Genomic DNA, 15,397 nt, shown 5'->3' on the forward strand with positions numbered 1-15,397 from the left:
CACCAAGTTTCTTTTGCCCTTCCCCCATAATTCAATTATTTGACCAATCTGTCTTTAACAGGCCTGCAAACGGCCTTGGCAGAATTTCTGAGGTGTGCCCAGGAGATCCTCTTTGATGCAGTTTGTAAGTAAACCAGTGGGGGAGGGAGTGGTAACTGGGCCCTACAGACGGCCAGGTAGAGGGAGTGTCAGCAGGGAATCACTTTGAAGACAGTGACCGTGACTCTGTACATTTCAAAGTGGTTGCGGAAAAGGATTGAGGTAGACTGGGAATGTAGGTCTTAAACTGGGGGAAGACCAAGTTCACTAAAATAAGACAGGACCTGGCAAAGGTAAACTGGAACTAACAACAAGTCTAATTGGTAATTGGTTTATAATTGTCATATAGAACAGAGAACAGTGCAGCACAGGAACAGGCCCTTGGACCCACAATGTTGTGCCGAACTGATTGAAGTAGTAATTAAATGCCTAACTAAAGTAGTCCTTTCTACCCCTACACCATGTCCACATCCCTCCATTCTCTGTACATTCATGTGCCCAAGAGGCTTTTAAATGCCTCTTTTGCCTCCACCACCACCACCACCCTTGGCAGCACATTTTCTGTGTAGGTAATTTGCCCCGCACATCTCCCACACGTACCCAAATACAGTGAAAAGATCTTGTGTGCGTGCCATCCAAACAGATCGTTCCATACACAAGTACGTCGAGGTAGTACAAACAGAATGGAATACAGTGTTACCAAGAAAGAGCAGGGCAGGTAAATATTAAATGCAAGGGCTACGGTGAGGCAGATTGGGAGATCAAGAGTCTACAATCGTTCAGTGGAAAGCATTCAAAGGGGAAATAGCAACATGTTTCTGTCAGGGTAAAAGCCAGGGGTAACAAGTACAAGGAACTCTGGATACTGTGGGATATTCATGATCGGATAAAGAAAATAAAAGGAAGCCTATGACAGGCGTAGGGAACTAACCAACGTTGGCCTTCATTGCAAGAGGGATTGCATTAAGAGCAGGGAGGTTCTGCTGCAACTGTACGGGGTACTGGTGAGACCGCACCTGGAGTACCTGTGTGCAGTTCTGGTCTCCTTACTTGAAGAAAGATATACTGGCTTTGGAGGCAAGGCAGAGGAGGTTCACCAGGTTGATTCTAGAGATGAGGGGGTTAGCCTATGAAGAGGGATTGAGTCGCCTGGGACTATACTCGCTGGAATTCAGAAGAATGAGGGGACCTTATAGAAACATGTAAGATTATGAAAGGGACAGATAAGATAGAGGCAGGAAGTTTTGTTTCCACTGGTAGGTGAGACTAGAACTAGGGGACATAGCCTCAAGATTCGGGGGAATAGATTTAGGACAGAGATGAGGAGAAAATGCTTTTCCTCAGAGAGTCATGAATCTGTGGAATTCTCTGCCCAGGGAAGCAGTAGAGGCTACCTCATTAAATATATTTAAGACATAGTTAGATAGATTTTTGCATAGTAGGGGAATTAAGGGTTATGGGGAAAAGGCAGGTAGGTGGAGCTGAGTCCACGGCCAGATCAGCCATGAATGGCAGAGCAGGCACGACAGGCCAGATGGCCAACTCCTTCTTATGTTCTAATGATGGGGAAGGCCTGTCAGAAGTATAAGTGGAGGGTGATGCTCAAAAAGGAAATTAGGAAAGCAAAGAGGGGTCATGAAGTATCACTGGCGGGCAGGATTAAGATAAATCTGAAGGTGTTTTATAAGAATACAAAGGCCAAAAGTGCAAACAGGGGCTCATTAGGGGCAACGTATGCGTGGAGCTAAAAGGTATAGGCGAGGTCCTAAATGCATAGTTTTCATCGGTGTGGACAAAGGATACAGCTGTTGGAGCTGGAGGAGTTGGCAAAGGGGTAGGTGAAATTCTAGAACAAGTCCCCATAAATAAAGAGGAGGTACTCCACACCTTGGCAATCTTAAAGGTGGAAAATCCCCAGGACCAGGTGGGATTTATCCCAGGCTGCTCGGGGAGGCAAGGTTGCTGGGACTCTGGCTAAACTTTTAAATCTTCGCTGGACGTAAGTGAGGTACCAGATGACTGAAGGACAGCAACCATAGGGAAGTTATTGGAAAAATATTGAGGGGCGGGCACGGTAGTGTAGCGGTTAGCATAAAACTATTACAGCGCCAGCGACCCGGGTTCAATTCCCACCGCTGTCTGTAAGGAGTTTGTATGTTCTCCACGTGTCTGTGTGGGTTTCCTCCGGGTGCTCCAGTTTCCTCCCACATTCCAAAGACGTACGGGTTAGGAAGTTGTGGGCATGCTATGTTGGCGCCGGAAGTGTAGCGACACTTACGGGCTGCCCCCAGAACACTCTACGCAAAAGATGCATTTCACTGTGTGTTTCGATGTACATGTAACTAATAAAGATATCTAATAATCACTTGGCAAGGCAGGGACTAATCAGGGACAGCCAGCATGGCTTTGACAAGGGCAGATCCTGTCTGAACAATCTGATTGAATTTTTTGAAGAGGTAACAGTGTATCAATGAGGGCATTGCAGTAGATGTGGTTCAGAAAAGCCTTTGACAAAGTCCCACCTGGGAGACTTGTCCAAAGGACTCAGGCCCATGGGATCCAGGGCAAGTTGGTAAACTGGATCCAAGATTGACTTGGCGAGAGCAGACAGAGGGTGATGGTGGAGAGTTGTGATTGGATGCCCGTGACTACTGGTGTTCCACAGGGATTGGTGCCGGACCCTTGCTGTTTGTAATATACCTGATTAATCTGGATGTGACCACAGGAGGCACGACCAGTAAATTTACAGTTGATGACAAGATTGGTGGAGCTGTTGATAATGTAGAGGGTAGTCTTAGACTACAGGGTAATAGTGATGTGTTGGTGAAATGGGCTGAGAAATGACAGGTGGAGTTTAATCCAGATAAATGTGAGGTACTTTTTTTAATGGAGTACTAATGAGGCTGGGACATACACCATGAATGCTGCAGTTCTAGGGATTACTGAGGAATAGAGGGACCTTGGTGCACAAGTCCAAAGATCCTTGAAGGTGACAACACTGGTAAGTAACGTGGTTAAGAAAGCACGTGGGTACTGGCCTTCATTAGTTGGGGCACTGAATACAGGAGGGAGGCTATGTTCCAACTTTATGAAACAAACCTCAGCTGGAGCACCTTGGTGCAGATCTGGTCACCACACTATAGGAAGGATGTAATCACACTGGAGGGGGTGCGGAGGAGATTCACCAGGACGTTACAAGCGATGGAGCATATTAATTATGAGGAAAGATTGGAGAAGTTGGGCCTGTTCTCCCTGGGATGGACAGGGCATGATTGAGGTATATACCATTATGAGTGGTATAGGTAGGGTAGACTGCAGGAAACTTTTCCCCACGTGAAAGGTAGACAAAACTAGAGGACACAGATTTAGGGTAAGGGGGAAAGAGATTTAAAGGGAATCTTGGGTAGGACCTTCTTCACCCAGAGAGCAGTGAGTACCTGGAACACACTGCCTGAGGGAGTGGAGGAAGCAGAGTCACTGAGGAAGTGTCTGGACGAGCACTTGAATCACCCGGGTATACAACGTTGCAGGCCAAGTGCTGGGAGATGGGATTAATATGGAATGGTGCCCACCGGTCAGTGTGGACGATGGGCCGAATGACCTGCTACCCTGCTGTACGACTAGGACAACCGCCCCACGCCCAAGTGTCGGGCAGCAAGTTGTTTCACCCCTCCACACTGGGTATATCCCCCAAACTAGGGTACAAAATTGAAACCCAACTCATACCATCCCTACAACCCCACCACGGTATCCTGCCACACAAACTACTCCACATCTCAATCACTCCCCCCACCTCCCCCAGCTCGAGAGCATCCTCTGGTCCACATCCGACTCTTGTGTTCCGAACCAACTAGGTAGAAGTCCTAGTCATACAGAGATACCACACAGAAACAGGCCCTTCAGCCCACAGACTCCGTGCCAACCAGCCGGAAGTGGTAACCGAGGCTGAACTGATCACTGGATTGGAGGTGTTACAGGGCTAGGAAGCTGCACGACAGCTCCCCCTCTCCCTGACGGTGGACGGTCATGGAATACCAGCCCAGAGAGAGTCCATCATCTCGCAACAGCCTTCCTGCTTTTCAAACAATCACACACCTCCCCACTGGACTGAAGGGCTTGGGTTATCAGAGGAGATTGGACAGGCTGGGTCTGCTTTCCCTAGAGTGAAAGAGGCTGAGAAGTGACACAATAGAGGTATATGTTGCTGTACATTACAACAGGATATTGACAGAATGAAGAGCTGGGCTGAGAAGCGGCAGATGGAGTTCAACCCGGAAAAGTGTGAAGTGATACACTTCGGGAGATTGAATTTGAAGGCAGAATACAAGGTTAATGGCAGGACTCTTAGCAGTGTGGAGGAACAAAGGGATCTTGGGGTCCAAGTCCATAGATCCCTCAAGGTTGCCACGCAGGTCAATAGGGTTGTTAAGAAGGTGTACGGAGTGTTGGCCTTCATTAGTCAAGGTTTTGAGTTCAAGAGCCACCAAGTAACGTTGCAGCTCTATAGAACTCTGGTTAGACCACACTTGGAGTATTGTGGTCAGTTCTGGTCACCTCATTATAGGAAGGATGTGGAAGCTTTAGGGAGGGTGCAGAGGAGATTTACCAGGATGCTGCCTGGATTGGAGAGCATGCCTTATGAGGATAGGTTGAGTGAGCTAGGGCTTTTCTCTTTGGAAAGGAGGATGAGAGGTGACTTGATAGAGGTGTACAAGATGATAAGAGGAATAGATCGAGTGGACAGTCAGAGACTTTTTCCCAGGGCGAAAATTGCTAACAAAAGAGAGCATCATTTTAAGGTGACTGGAGGAAGGTATAAGAGGGATATCAGGGGTAAGTTCTTTATTTACACAGAGAGTGGTGGGTGTATGGAACGCACTGCCAGCAGAGGTTGTGGGGGCAGATACATTAGGGACTTTTAAGAGACTCTTAGATACACACATGAATGATAGAGAAATGGAGTGATACATGGGACGGAAGGGTTAGATAGATCTTAGAGCAGGATAAAATATCGGCACAACATCGTGGGCCGAAGGGCCAGTACTGTACTGTTCTATGGTCTATGTTCTATATTATGAGTACAAATAGAGTTGACAGTCCATGTCTGTTTCCCATGATAGGGGTGTCCAAAACTAGAGAGTACAGGTTTACAGCAAGAGGGATGAGGTTTAGAGGGGATCTGAGGGGTAAGCCTTTCACACAAGGAGTAGTTGATCTGGAATGAGCTGCCAGAGGAGGTGGCGGAGGCAGGAACAGGAACATTTAAGATACATCTAGAAGGCATTTGAATGAGCAGGATGTAGAGGATGTGGAATTAATGCAGGCAACAGGCAGGATGGTCGGCATGGACACGGTGGCCTGTTTCTTTCCTGTGCAGCTCCATGACATTGTACTGTATTGACCAAATGTTGGCCCATAATCTACTACAATCTTGAAGGATCCTATTGAGACCCCAATGGGACTACTGTGCACAGTTTATATACAAGAACATTGGGGAGTATTGTGAGCAATCTTGGGCCACATATCCAAGGAAGGATGTGCTGGCCCTGGAGAGGGTCCAGAGGAGGTTCACAAGAATGATCCTGGGAATGAAAGGGTTAATGTGTGAGGAGGTTTGATGTCTCTGGGCCTATACTTGATGGTGTTCAGAAGGATGGGGCAGGAAATCTCACTGAGCATTGATACTGAAAGGCCTGGATAGAGTGGACGTGGAGAGGATGTTTCCATCAGTGGGAGAGTCCAGGATCCGAGGGCACAGCCTCAGAATAAAGGGATGTCCCTTTAGGACTGAGATGAGGAGGAATTTCTTCAGCCAGAAGGTGGTGAATCTGTGGAATTTGTTGCCACAGAGGGCTCTGGAGACCAAGTCATTGGGCGTATTTAAGGCAGAGGTTCTTGACTGGTAAAAGAGTTAAGGGTTACGGGGAGAAGGCAGGTGCTGGGGTTCCAAAAAAAAAATCAGCCATGATTGAATAGTGGAGCAGACTCAATGGGCCGAATGGCCTAATTCTGCTCCCCTATCTTATGGTCTTAAGAATATACTTGGTACAGAGACAGTACAGCAAAGGTTCAACAGACTGATTCCTTGGATGGCAGTCTTACTGCATCAAGGTCAAATAATGAGGTCAACTAGGCTTGAGTTTATAAAATTCCGACAGGGTTAGATGGGCTGGTTCTCCAGGCTTGGGGATGAGAGTCAGAGTATGAGGACATGGGGCAGGATATTTTATGACTGAGACAAGGAGAAGTTTCTTCCCTCAGAGGATGTGAACCTATGGAATTCACCACAACAGAAGATTGTGGAGGCCAAGTCACTGAATGTCTCAAGAGGAGGTGGTAGATAAATTTCTAGGTATATAAGGCATCAAGGGATATAGGGAGACAGCGGGAACATGGTCCTTGTCATACAGAGATACCAGACCAGAAACAGGCCCTTCAGCCCACATAGTCCATGCTGACCATAAACCACTCACTTACACTCATCCTACATTAATGTCTTTATTCTCCTCACACTCCCATCCACTACCCCCAGATTCTACCCCTCACCCACACACTGGGGACAATTTACAGCGGACAATTAACCCACCGACCCCACACGTCTTTGGGATGTGGGAGGAAACCAGAGCACCCGGGGGAAACCCACGCGGTCACAGGGAGAACGGGAAAACTCCACACAGACAGCGCCGGAGGTCGGGATCGAACCCAGGTCTCTGGAGCTGTGAGGCAGCGGCTCTACCAGCTGCGCCACCTCCTCAACTGAGATGGAGGGTTGGTCAGGATCATACTGAATGGCAGAGCAGGCTTCAAGGGCCAAATGGCCTACGCTGCTCTTCCCTCCACCTTCTCGGGAGGACTCACCATTCGAACACAGCTGCTGCGTACCTGACCGAGAGCTGCCTGCCTCAGTTACTTAGCCCTTACTACCCCTACCAAAATTTTGAAATCTTAGCAATGTAGAATTATTATGAAACAGGAGGCCATTCAACCCATCAAGTCTATCCTTCCTCCTGAACTCCAATGCTAAATTGGCTTAGCATCAATCTTCCTAGAGCAGGGGTTGGGGACATCACAGAATTCCAACACGTCTTGCATCAAGGAGACCTTAGAGTCACACAGCACGGAAACAGGTCCTTCAGCCCAACTTGTCTATGCTGACCATGATAGCTATCCAAGCTCATCCCTATACAGACAGTGGTCGCAAAGGTCGAGCTTTCTAATCCCACCCCAATGTCTTTGGGTCAGTATAACACATCATACTGCGGCTGGCACATTGCCAGTGATTCTCTGCACCTTTGGCTAGTCTGCAGTCTGACCTTGTGAAATGCTGGTTAGCTTACAACTGGAGTGTTGTCCACTTTTGGTTACATTCCGTAGGAAAGACACGAAAGCTTATGGGGCTGCAGAAAAGAAATTTCTAGAATGGCTCAAGGAAAGACAGATTTTGGTTACAAAAGTTTCTATACTTGCTAAACTTGCAAATGGGTCTAGCTCAGACGGGCACCTTGGTCAGTACGGACGAGTTGGGCCAAAGGGCCTGTTTCTGTGCTACGTCTCTGTACAAGAAGGTATCCCACAATTCTGCAACAATGCACCAACAGAGTTGAACTCTTCCAAAAATAAACAGAACCGGGAAAAAATAGAAAGATACTGTGAAAGGAAATCATTTCAAAATGTAAATGGAGGCCTGATGACTCCCACACCATGGGAAGGTTAAAATTATATACAATTTTTTTCTCATGGCTGCCTGGTTTCAGAAGACATCAAGAGATGAGTCAGTCTCTCAACTACTGCAACAAGTCTCTCCGTATTTTAACTCCCCCACAAATTACTGCAAACTATTCACAAAAAAGGGAGTTTCTTCCATGTTGGAATTACACAGGCTGATCATCACCAGAAAGCTCAGCCTGCACAGAGCAGGTTTACATCACAAAACACTGACTTATCCAATGTGCTCCAACCGCAACATTATGCAAGGAAAATGCCATGCCAAATTCTACATTGTGGGACGTGACTCTTAAAACAGCTTCAGCCCGACCACAGCATCCACATTAAAAAAAAATCAGCACGAAACACTTGAAAAACTCAGCAGGTAAAGAAAATAAAGAGACAAATGAACAATTTGAGATTGACAGCAATTAATGCTACAAGCAGGCATGCACAACCCAAAATGTAGCAAACACACAAAACAGATTCCAGCTCCTAGGCCTTATCTTGGATTGTGTGAAATTTTTCACAATTTATGCAATGACAAGGATGTCAGAATTTGATGCAATGCAGAAACACCTGCTCAATTACTGTTAATTATCTTTTTTTCTTGCATTAGATTTAAACAAACTTTGACCTATAATTGCAACCTACGAAAACGCGACCACGCTTTTAAGATGCACAGAATTGCATTGAAGATGCAGCCTCCATCCAGTCAGGATGCTGCTGTTCATCCACCTCCTTATACCTACCTTGCCTCAGTGCCACAGATGTTTTCGGGCTCTCTGGCTCCTCACGCCAGCAGCCAGCTGTCAATCAAGGGCACCTGTGCGGCGCACTGCTGTCTGGGAGTTGTAGTCCCGTCGCCGCCTGCTCCAACGGTGCGGGCACCCAACGTGGACCACAACTCCCAGCCTGCCCGGCGTCGCAGGCGGCCAGACTGCAAATGCAAACGGCTTCAAACGTCTTCCCCACTGCCCGGCTGACGTTTCGTTGCAAATATAACGAAGCACAACAACAACCCTGAGCATTCCTGCTAAATATGATGGGGGGGGGGGATCTGCAAAACGCTTAGCTTGCCTAGCCAGGATGAATAAATTCCCCGGGGGGGGGGGGGGGTGCATTGCAATTTAATGCACATTTGAATCTTCATGGTCCTGCTATATTACAAACCCAGGCGTTTCTGGGAGTTGTAGTCGCAAGATTCCAGGTAGTAATGGAACTCAATTAGAAAAGGGGAGCTTAAAAATTGGGGGAGTGCACTCTGTGCCTCGAAGGTGGCGCTTCCCACACGAGGACCTGGTTTGCAAACTCTCAGTACAATTGCATGTAAGTTTAGTCAATCCATCCCACCAACCACCCCTCAAAAAAAAAGTTTTATAATGATATATAGTTCATCTGCATTCTAATAAGACCAGGATAAAACAAACGTGTGGTTCCAGAACCCGGGCAAATACCCACACCCGCCCACGGCGACGCTGGACACGGGGGAAATTGCGTGCCGGCGCTCGCTGTGCCGATCCCATTTTTTAATCCACCGGTGCCTGTGTAGTTGTTATCATTGCGACTGGTTTGGATGGGAAATGCAAATGAAAAAGATTGGTGGTAAATATCAGAGCTGGGGGTGCCCGGGAGTGCACAGAACCCCTCTTCCAATCTGCCTGCCACCCTCCCCACCCCCAGCGCCGGGGGCACGGGTCACAGGGCTGCAATGCAAAGAGGGAGAGATTTGCAGCCGAAGCCCTGTGTGTGTGTGTGTGTGTGTGTTTGAGGAGGGAGGGAGGGAGGAAAAGAGAATTGAAATAAATGCAACAGCACGCGTGCAGAGGCATGCACACGGGGAAATGAGGGGAGATTGCACCGACCTTGTGAGTGAGCAGAGCCCGGGGAGACCCGCCTGAGACTTTTTCACTGTCTGCCTTGACTTGCGGCTGCGGGGAGCCGGCGTGCAGGACTCTGCCGCGGCTCAGCTCTCGCTTCAGCGCGACCTGCAGCCTCCCGTTGCCGACTTTCCTGCTGGCCAGCGGCCGTCGCCCGGTGTCCGGCGGCTGGTGAGGGAGCCCAGCGCCGCCGCCCTCCGGCCCCTTCCTGGCTTTGCTCTTGTACCACTTAGCAGCGTTGCGGTAACTGTTGGAACCCTTGTACGCCACTTTGACCACCAGCTCGGCCCGCACCAGCTTGTCCAGCTGCTGCTCCGTCTCGGCCGGCGAGAGCCCGTGTCTGCGCTCGATCATCCGGCAGATCCGCTCCACATCGGGCCGGGCTTTGCGGGACCGCAGAGAGTCGATGGTCTCCAGAATCCACTCTTTGTATTTCATCTCCATTCCTACAGCCAGCGACGAAAAGCAAAAAAAAAAATTAATTACACTCAACTTTAAACAAAAAAACACACGTCCATCTATTTATAAATCTGCTGTTTCTCAAATTTAAAAAAAACAAATGCACGGGTTATAAATTTTGCCTTTTTTTTCCTCTTCTTCCAAAATAACTGTCTCAAAAAAAATAAAGAAAGGCGGAAGATGAGTTGTACGCCTGCGTATCCGAGCCCCGTCTACCGCACAAGGCAAAATCTTCGGCCGAAAACAGAGAAAATTCCAAATCGGCTCCTGTCAAAAAAATCCTTCCTTGCAACCAACTGCGCCCATGTCGGGAAAAAGAGCGCCGAGCGTTGGCAACTGCGCCTGGGCTTGGTAATGCGGCCCCCAGAATAAAACTTGCACAAAGAATTCCCCCCCCCCCCCCCCGCATAAGGTGCGGACTGGTCTGTTTGCGGGGTCCGGGGAGCGCTGTGTGCTCACGCACACTCACACTCACACACACACACACACAAAGCCCAGCGCGCACACACCAACACACGCACACACACACACACACACAAAGCCCGGTGCACACACGCACACAAAGGTCTGCACACACTCACACACACACACACAAAGCCCGGTGTACGCGCACACACAATCATACACTCACACACAAAGCCCGGTGTGCGCGCACACACACACTCACGTATACACACAAAGCTCAAAGCACACACTCAAACACACACATACAACGCTCGGTACACACACAAACTCAGTGCACACACACACTTCATGCACACGCTGACACAAAGTCCCGCGCACACACGCACAAACACAAATACACGCACTTAAACACACATACTCATTCACAATTCACACGCACACTTATTCGCACGCTGGTCTCAAGCCATTCACACCCCGGACATTCTCACATGTACTCGCATTCTCACTCCCACACACACTCAGGCGCGCGTTCACATACAGCTCTCCTACACTCACACGTATAAATCCACACACACACACACACACACCCCGCTCCCGCACACTTACATTCGGAAGCACACACCTTCTCTTACACATCTACTCCCGCACACTCACACTTAAATTCACACACATTTGTTCTCGCACACTCACACATTCACACACTCACAGACACACTTGCTCTCGCACACACACACTCACGCACACACATTTTGTTTCTCTCACACTCAGACACACTTGCTCTCGCACACACACACACACATCCACACACACTTGCTCTCGCACACACACACACACACACACACACATACACATTTGCTCTCGCACACACACGCACTACCGCACGCACTCACCCACACACCCCAATATTCACCACACTCGCGTTGCCTTCATGATACACACACCAACACACACACACACACACACTCCGTGTCCGCACAAAGCGCGGCGCATTGTCACCGGGACAGCGGCCGGCGGCGCTTCAGGCTCGCCCACCGAACCTGCGCCAACTCCCGCAGAGGGCTCGGTGCCCGGGAGCGGGAGCGCAGCACCTGTGCCAATAAATCCCCTCTCCCCCACCCTCCCCCTTCCCCTCTGCTCCCCCCTCGCCCATCCTCTCCCCTTCGCCTTCCTCACCCACCCTCCCTCTCTCACTCACACACACTCGCCCTCCCCTCTCTCTACACTCCTGTTGATCGCTGACTTTAACAACCCGCCTCTCGCCGACAATCTCTCCCCACCCCACACCCCCTTAGTTTTTTTTTTACACACACGCTCAACGCTGTTGCTATATCGGCGCCGGTGGGCGGATTGCGAGCACAGGGCAGTGCAGAGAGGGACCGCTGCTTACAAAAAAACACCGCCTCCAACCCCCTCCCCATTCAAAACACAAAAATCAGCGCCTCTCCTCCAACTCCCACCCCACCCCCAAATAAAATCTGCACCCTCCCGCACCCCCCCCCCCCCCCCGAGTAACAGCGCCTGGTAATCCCTGTATCAGTCACGGGGCAAATCCCCACCACTCACTGTGCCTGGGTCACGGACACCAAACAAAAGCTTGTCTCGGTTTTATTTCCAACGGGCTGAGTCTCTACGTTAAGAAAAAAATTCTCTGGGACAAGATGTGAAAGAACTTGTGTTTTTATTTGGCTACGAAGAGATGGGAGCTTTGGGTTTATGCGGTTGTATTTCACAACCCTGGGGAGCTCACGGTGTGATCCAGACAGCCAGGGCACTCAGGTTGGGCAAAGCAAGCTCGCTCACAGAGTCAGCGAGCTATCATTGTACCTGTCTCTTGGATCTTCCAATCCTTCCAATTCCAGTAAATTCCCTGGTGTTAGAACACAGACCAATACAGCACAGGAACAGGCCCTTCCGCCCACAAAGTCAGATCAGATCAGATCTCTTTATTAGTCACATGTACATCGAAACACACAGTGAAATGCTCCTTTTGCGTAGAATGTTCTGGGGGCAGCCCGCAAGTGTCGCCACACTTCCGGCGCCAACATAGCATGCCCACAACTTCCTAACCCGTACGTCTTTGGAATGTGGGAGGAAACCGGAGCACCCGGAGGAAACCCACGCAGACGCGGGAAAAACGTACAAACTCCTTACAGACAGCGGCCGGAATTGAACCCGGGTCGCTGGTGCTGTAATAGCGTCACGCTAACCGCTACACTACCGTGCCTGCCCATCAGTACTGTACACGATGCTGAATTACACTAAATCCCTTCTGCCTGCACATAATCCACATCCCTCCATTCCCTGTACATTTGTGTGTCTATCTAACAGCATCTTAAACACCTCTATCATATCTGCCTCCACCACCACCCCTGGCAGCCCGTTCCAGGCACCCACCACTCTCTGTGTAAGAAAACTTGCCCTGCACATCTCCTTTAAACTTTCCCCCTCTTGCTTTAAAAGCATGACCTCTGGAATGAGACATTTCTGTGCTGGGAATAAAAAGATTTTGGCTGTCTATGAGAATGACAGATGACCAGTCCTGAAGGATCCTGACCCAAAACGTTGACCATCTGCTTTTCTCCACGGATGCTGCCTGGCCTGCTGAGTTAGAAACATAGAAAACCTACAGCACAATACAGGCCCTTCGGCCCACAAAGTTGTGCCAAACATGTCCCTACCTTAGAAATTACTAGGCTTACCCACAGCCCTCTATTTTTCTCAGCTCCATGTACCTGTCCAAAAGTCTCTTAAAAGACCCTATTGTATCCGCCTCCACCACCGTTGCTGGCAGCCTATTCCATACACTCACCACTCTCTGAGTAAAAAACTTACCCCTGACATCTCCTCTGTACCTACTCCCCAGCACCTTAAACCTGTGTCCTCTTGTGGCCACCATTTCAGCCCTGGGAAAAAGTCTCTGACTATCCACACGATCAATGCCTCTCATCACCTTATACACCTCTATCAGGTCACCTCTCATCCTCCATCACTCCAAGGAGAAAAGGCCGAGTTCACTCAACCTGCTTTCATAAGGCATGCTCCCCAATCCAGGCAGCATTTTTGTAAATCTCCTCTGCACCCTCTCTATGGCTTCCACATCCTTCCTGTAGTGAGGCAACCAGAACTGAGCACAGTACTCCAACTGGGGTCTGACCAGGGTCCAATATAGCTGCAACAATTCCTCCAGCATCATTGTGTTTTTCATCTAGATTCCAGTATCTGCAGTCCTTTGTTTCTCTGAGAGATGATTTTATTAAAGGGGTAAGATTTTCATCGAGAAACATGCTCTTCGGCCCATTGAGTCCGTGCTAACCATCGACCACCCATTCACAGTAATTTTACACTGACCCATTTTACTTTAGGGCAGGCACGGTAGTGTAGCGGTTAGTGTAACACTATTACAGCGCCAGCAACCTGGGTTCAATTCCGGCCGCTGTCTGTAAGGAGCTTGTACGTTCTCCCCATGTCTGCAAGGGTTCCCTCCGGGTGATCTGGTTTCCTCCCACATTCCAAAGACGTACGGGTTAGGAAGTTGTGGGCATGCTATGTTGGTGCTGGAAGCATGGCGACACTTGCAGGCTGCCCCCAGAACACTCTATGTAAAAGATGCATTTCACTGTGTGTTTCGATGTACATGTGACTAATAAAGAAATTTTATCTTATTCTCCCCACATTAATTTTCCCAGATTTACCCCTCACCCACACACTAGGGACAATTTACAGCGGCCAACTAACCAACTAACCTCCACGTCTTTGGGATGTGGGAGGAAACCGGAGCACCCGGGGGAAACCCATGTGGTCACAGGGAGAACGTGCAAACTCCACACAGACAGCGCCGGAGGTTGGGATTGAACTCGGGTCTCTGGAGCTGTGAGGCAGCGGCTCTGCCTGCTGCACTGTGTCGCCCTTCTGAGGGGCTTGGATAGGTGACACGCTGAGAGCAATGTCAGGGGTGGGTGAGTTACTTGGAACGAAGGGCCATGGTTTCAGACCGGGGGGTTATCCATTTAAGAGGGAGGTGAGGGGGAATTTCTGGTCCCAGAGGTCATGAATTTGGGAGTTCACTACCCCAGCAAACTGTGGAGATGGACTCACTGAACATTTTGAAGCGGAGACAGGTATTTACACTGTAGTGTAGTCAAAGTTCCTGGGGCATCAGGCCTGGAAGTTGCATCAAGGCCAAGATTAGATCAGCTATGATCCTATTGACTGGTGGAACAGGTTCAAAGAACCAATTGGCTTCTGTTCCTGCTCCTTATGTTGGGTCCTTACACAGCATGATCCCACAGGGTGAAACTAGGTGGAATTACCAGTTTTGCCATTTTTTTAATTATTAATTTTTTTAAAGGCACGGCAGTGTAGCGGTTAGTGTAACGCTTTACAGCTCCAGCAACCCGGGTTCAATTCCTGCCGCTGTCTGTAAGGAGTTTGTACGTTCTCCCCGTGTCTGCGTGGGTTTCTTCCGGGTGCTCCGGTTTCCTCCCACATTCCAAAGACGTACGGGTTAGGAAGTTGTGGGCATGCTATGTTGGCGCCGGAAGTGTGGCGACACCTGTGGGCTGCCCCCAGAGCATTCTACGCAAAAAGATGTGCGTTTCGATGTACATGTGACTAATAAAGATACCTTATCTTATCTAAGTGACCAAGAGGATAGATGAGGACAGGGCAGCAGACATTGTCTACATGGACCTTAGCAAAGCCTTTGACAAGGTCCCGCTGGTCTGGAAGGTCATGGAATCCAGGGTGAGCTCGCCCATTGGATACAAAACCAGCTTGGTGGTGGGAGGCAGATGGTGGTGGTGAAGGATTGTTTTATTTTAGATGTGAGGACTGTGGTCAGTGGTGTGCCACAGTGATCAGTGCTGGGTCCACTGTTCATAGGTGCTAATAATGTGGAAGAGAACATAGGT

The 15,397-nt window shown here is 49.2% G+C and overlaps 1 protein-coding gene across 3 annotated transcripts in view; it reads right to left on the bottom strand.

Moving 5' to 3' along the window:
• Positions 1-12,084, bottom strand: part of samd13 (sterile alpha motif domain containing 13) — a 75,763-nt gene extending 63,679 nt beyond the window's left edge. For 2 of the 3 annotated variants that reach the window (XM_052010675.1, XM_052010673.1), the window contains exon 1: positions 9,609-10,423. In XM_052010675.1, the coding sequence (XP_051866635.1) occupies positions 9,609-10,067 (459 nt within the window). In that variant the 5' untranslated portion in view covers positions 10,068-10,423. Of the gene's footprint in view, positions 1-9,608; positions 10,424-12,050 lie in introns of those variants that run through there. The other variant, XM_052010674.1, reaches the window with a different exon arrangement.
• Positions 12,085-15,397: the final 3,313 nt, after the last annotated feature.

Source organism: Pristis pectinata, chromosome 3 (assembly GCF_009764475.1).
Source record: "Pristis pectinata isolate sPriPec2 chromosome 3, sPriPec2.1.pri, whole genome shotgun sequence".
NCBI lineage: Eukaryota > Metazoa > Chordata > Chondrichthyes > Rhinopristiformes > Pristidae > Pristis > Pristis pectinata.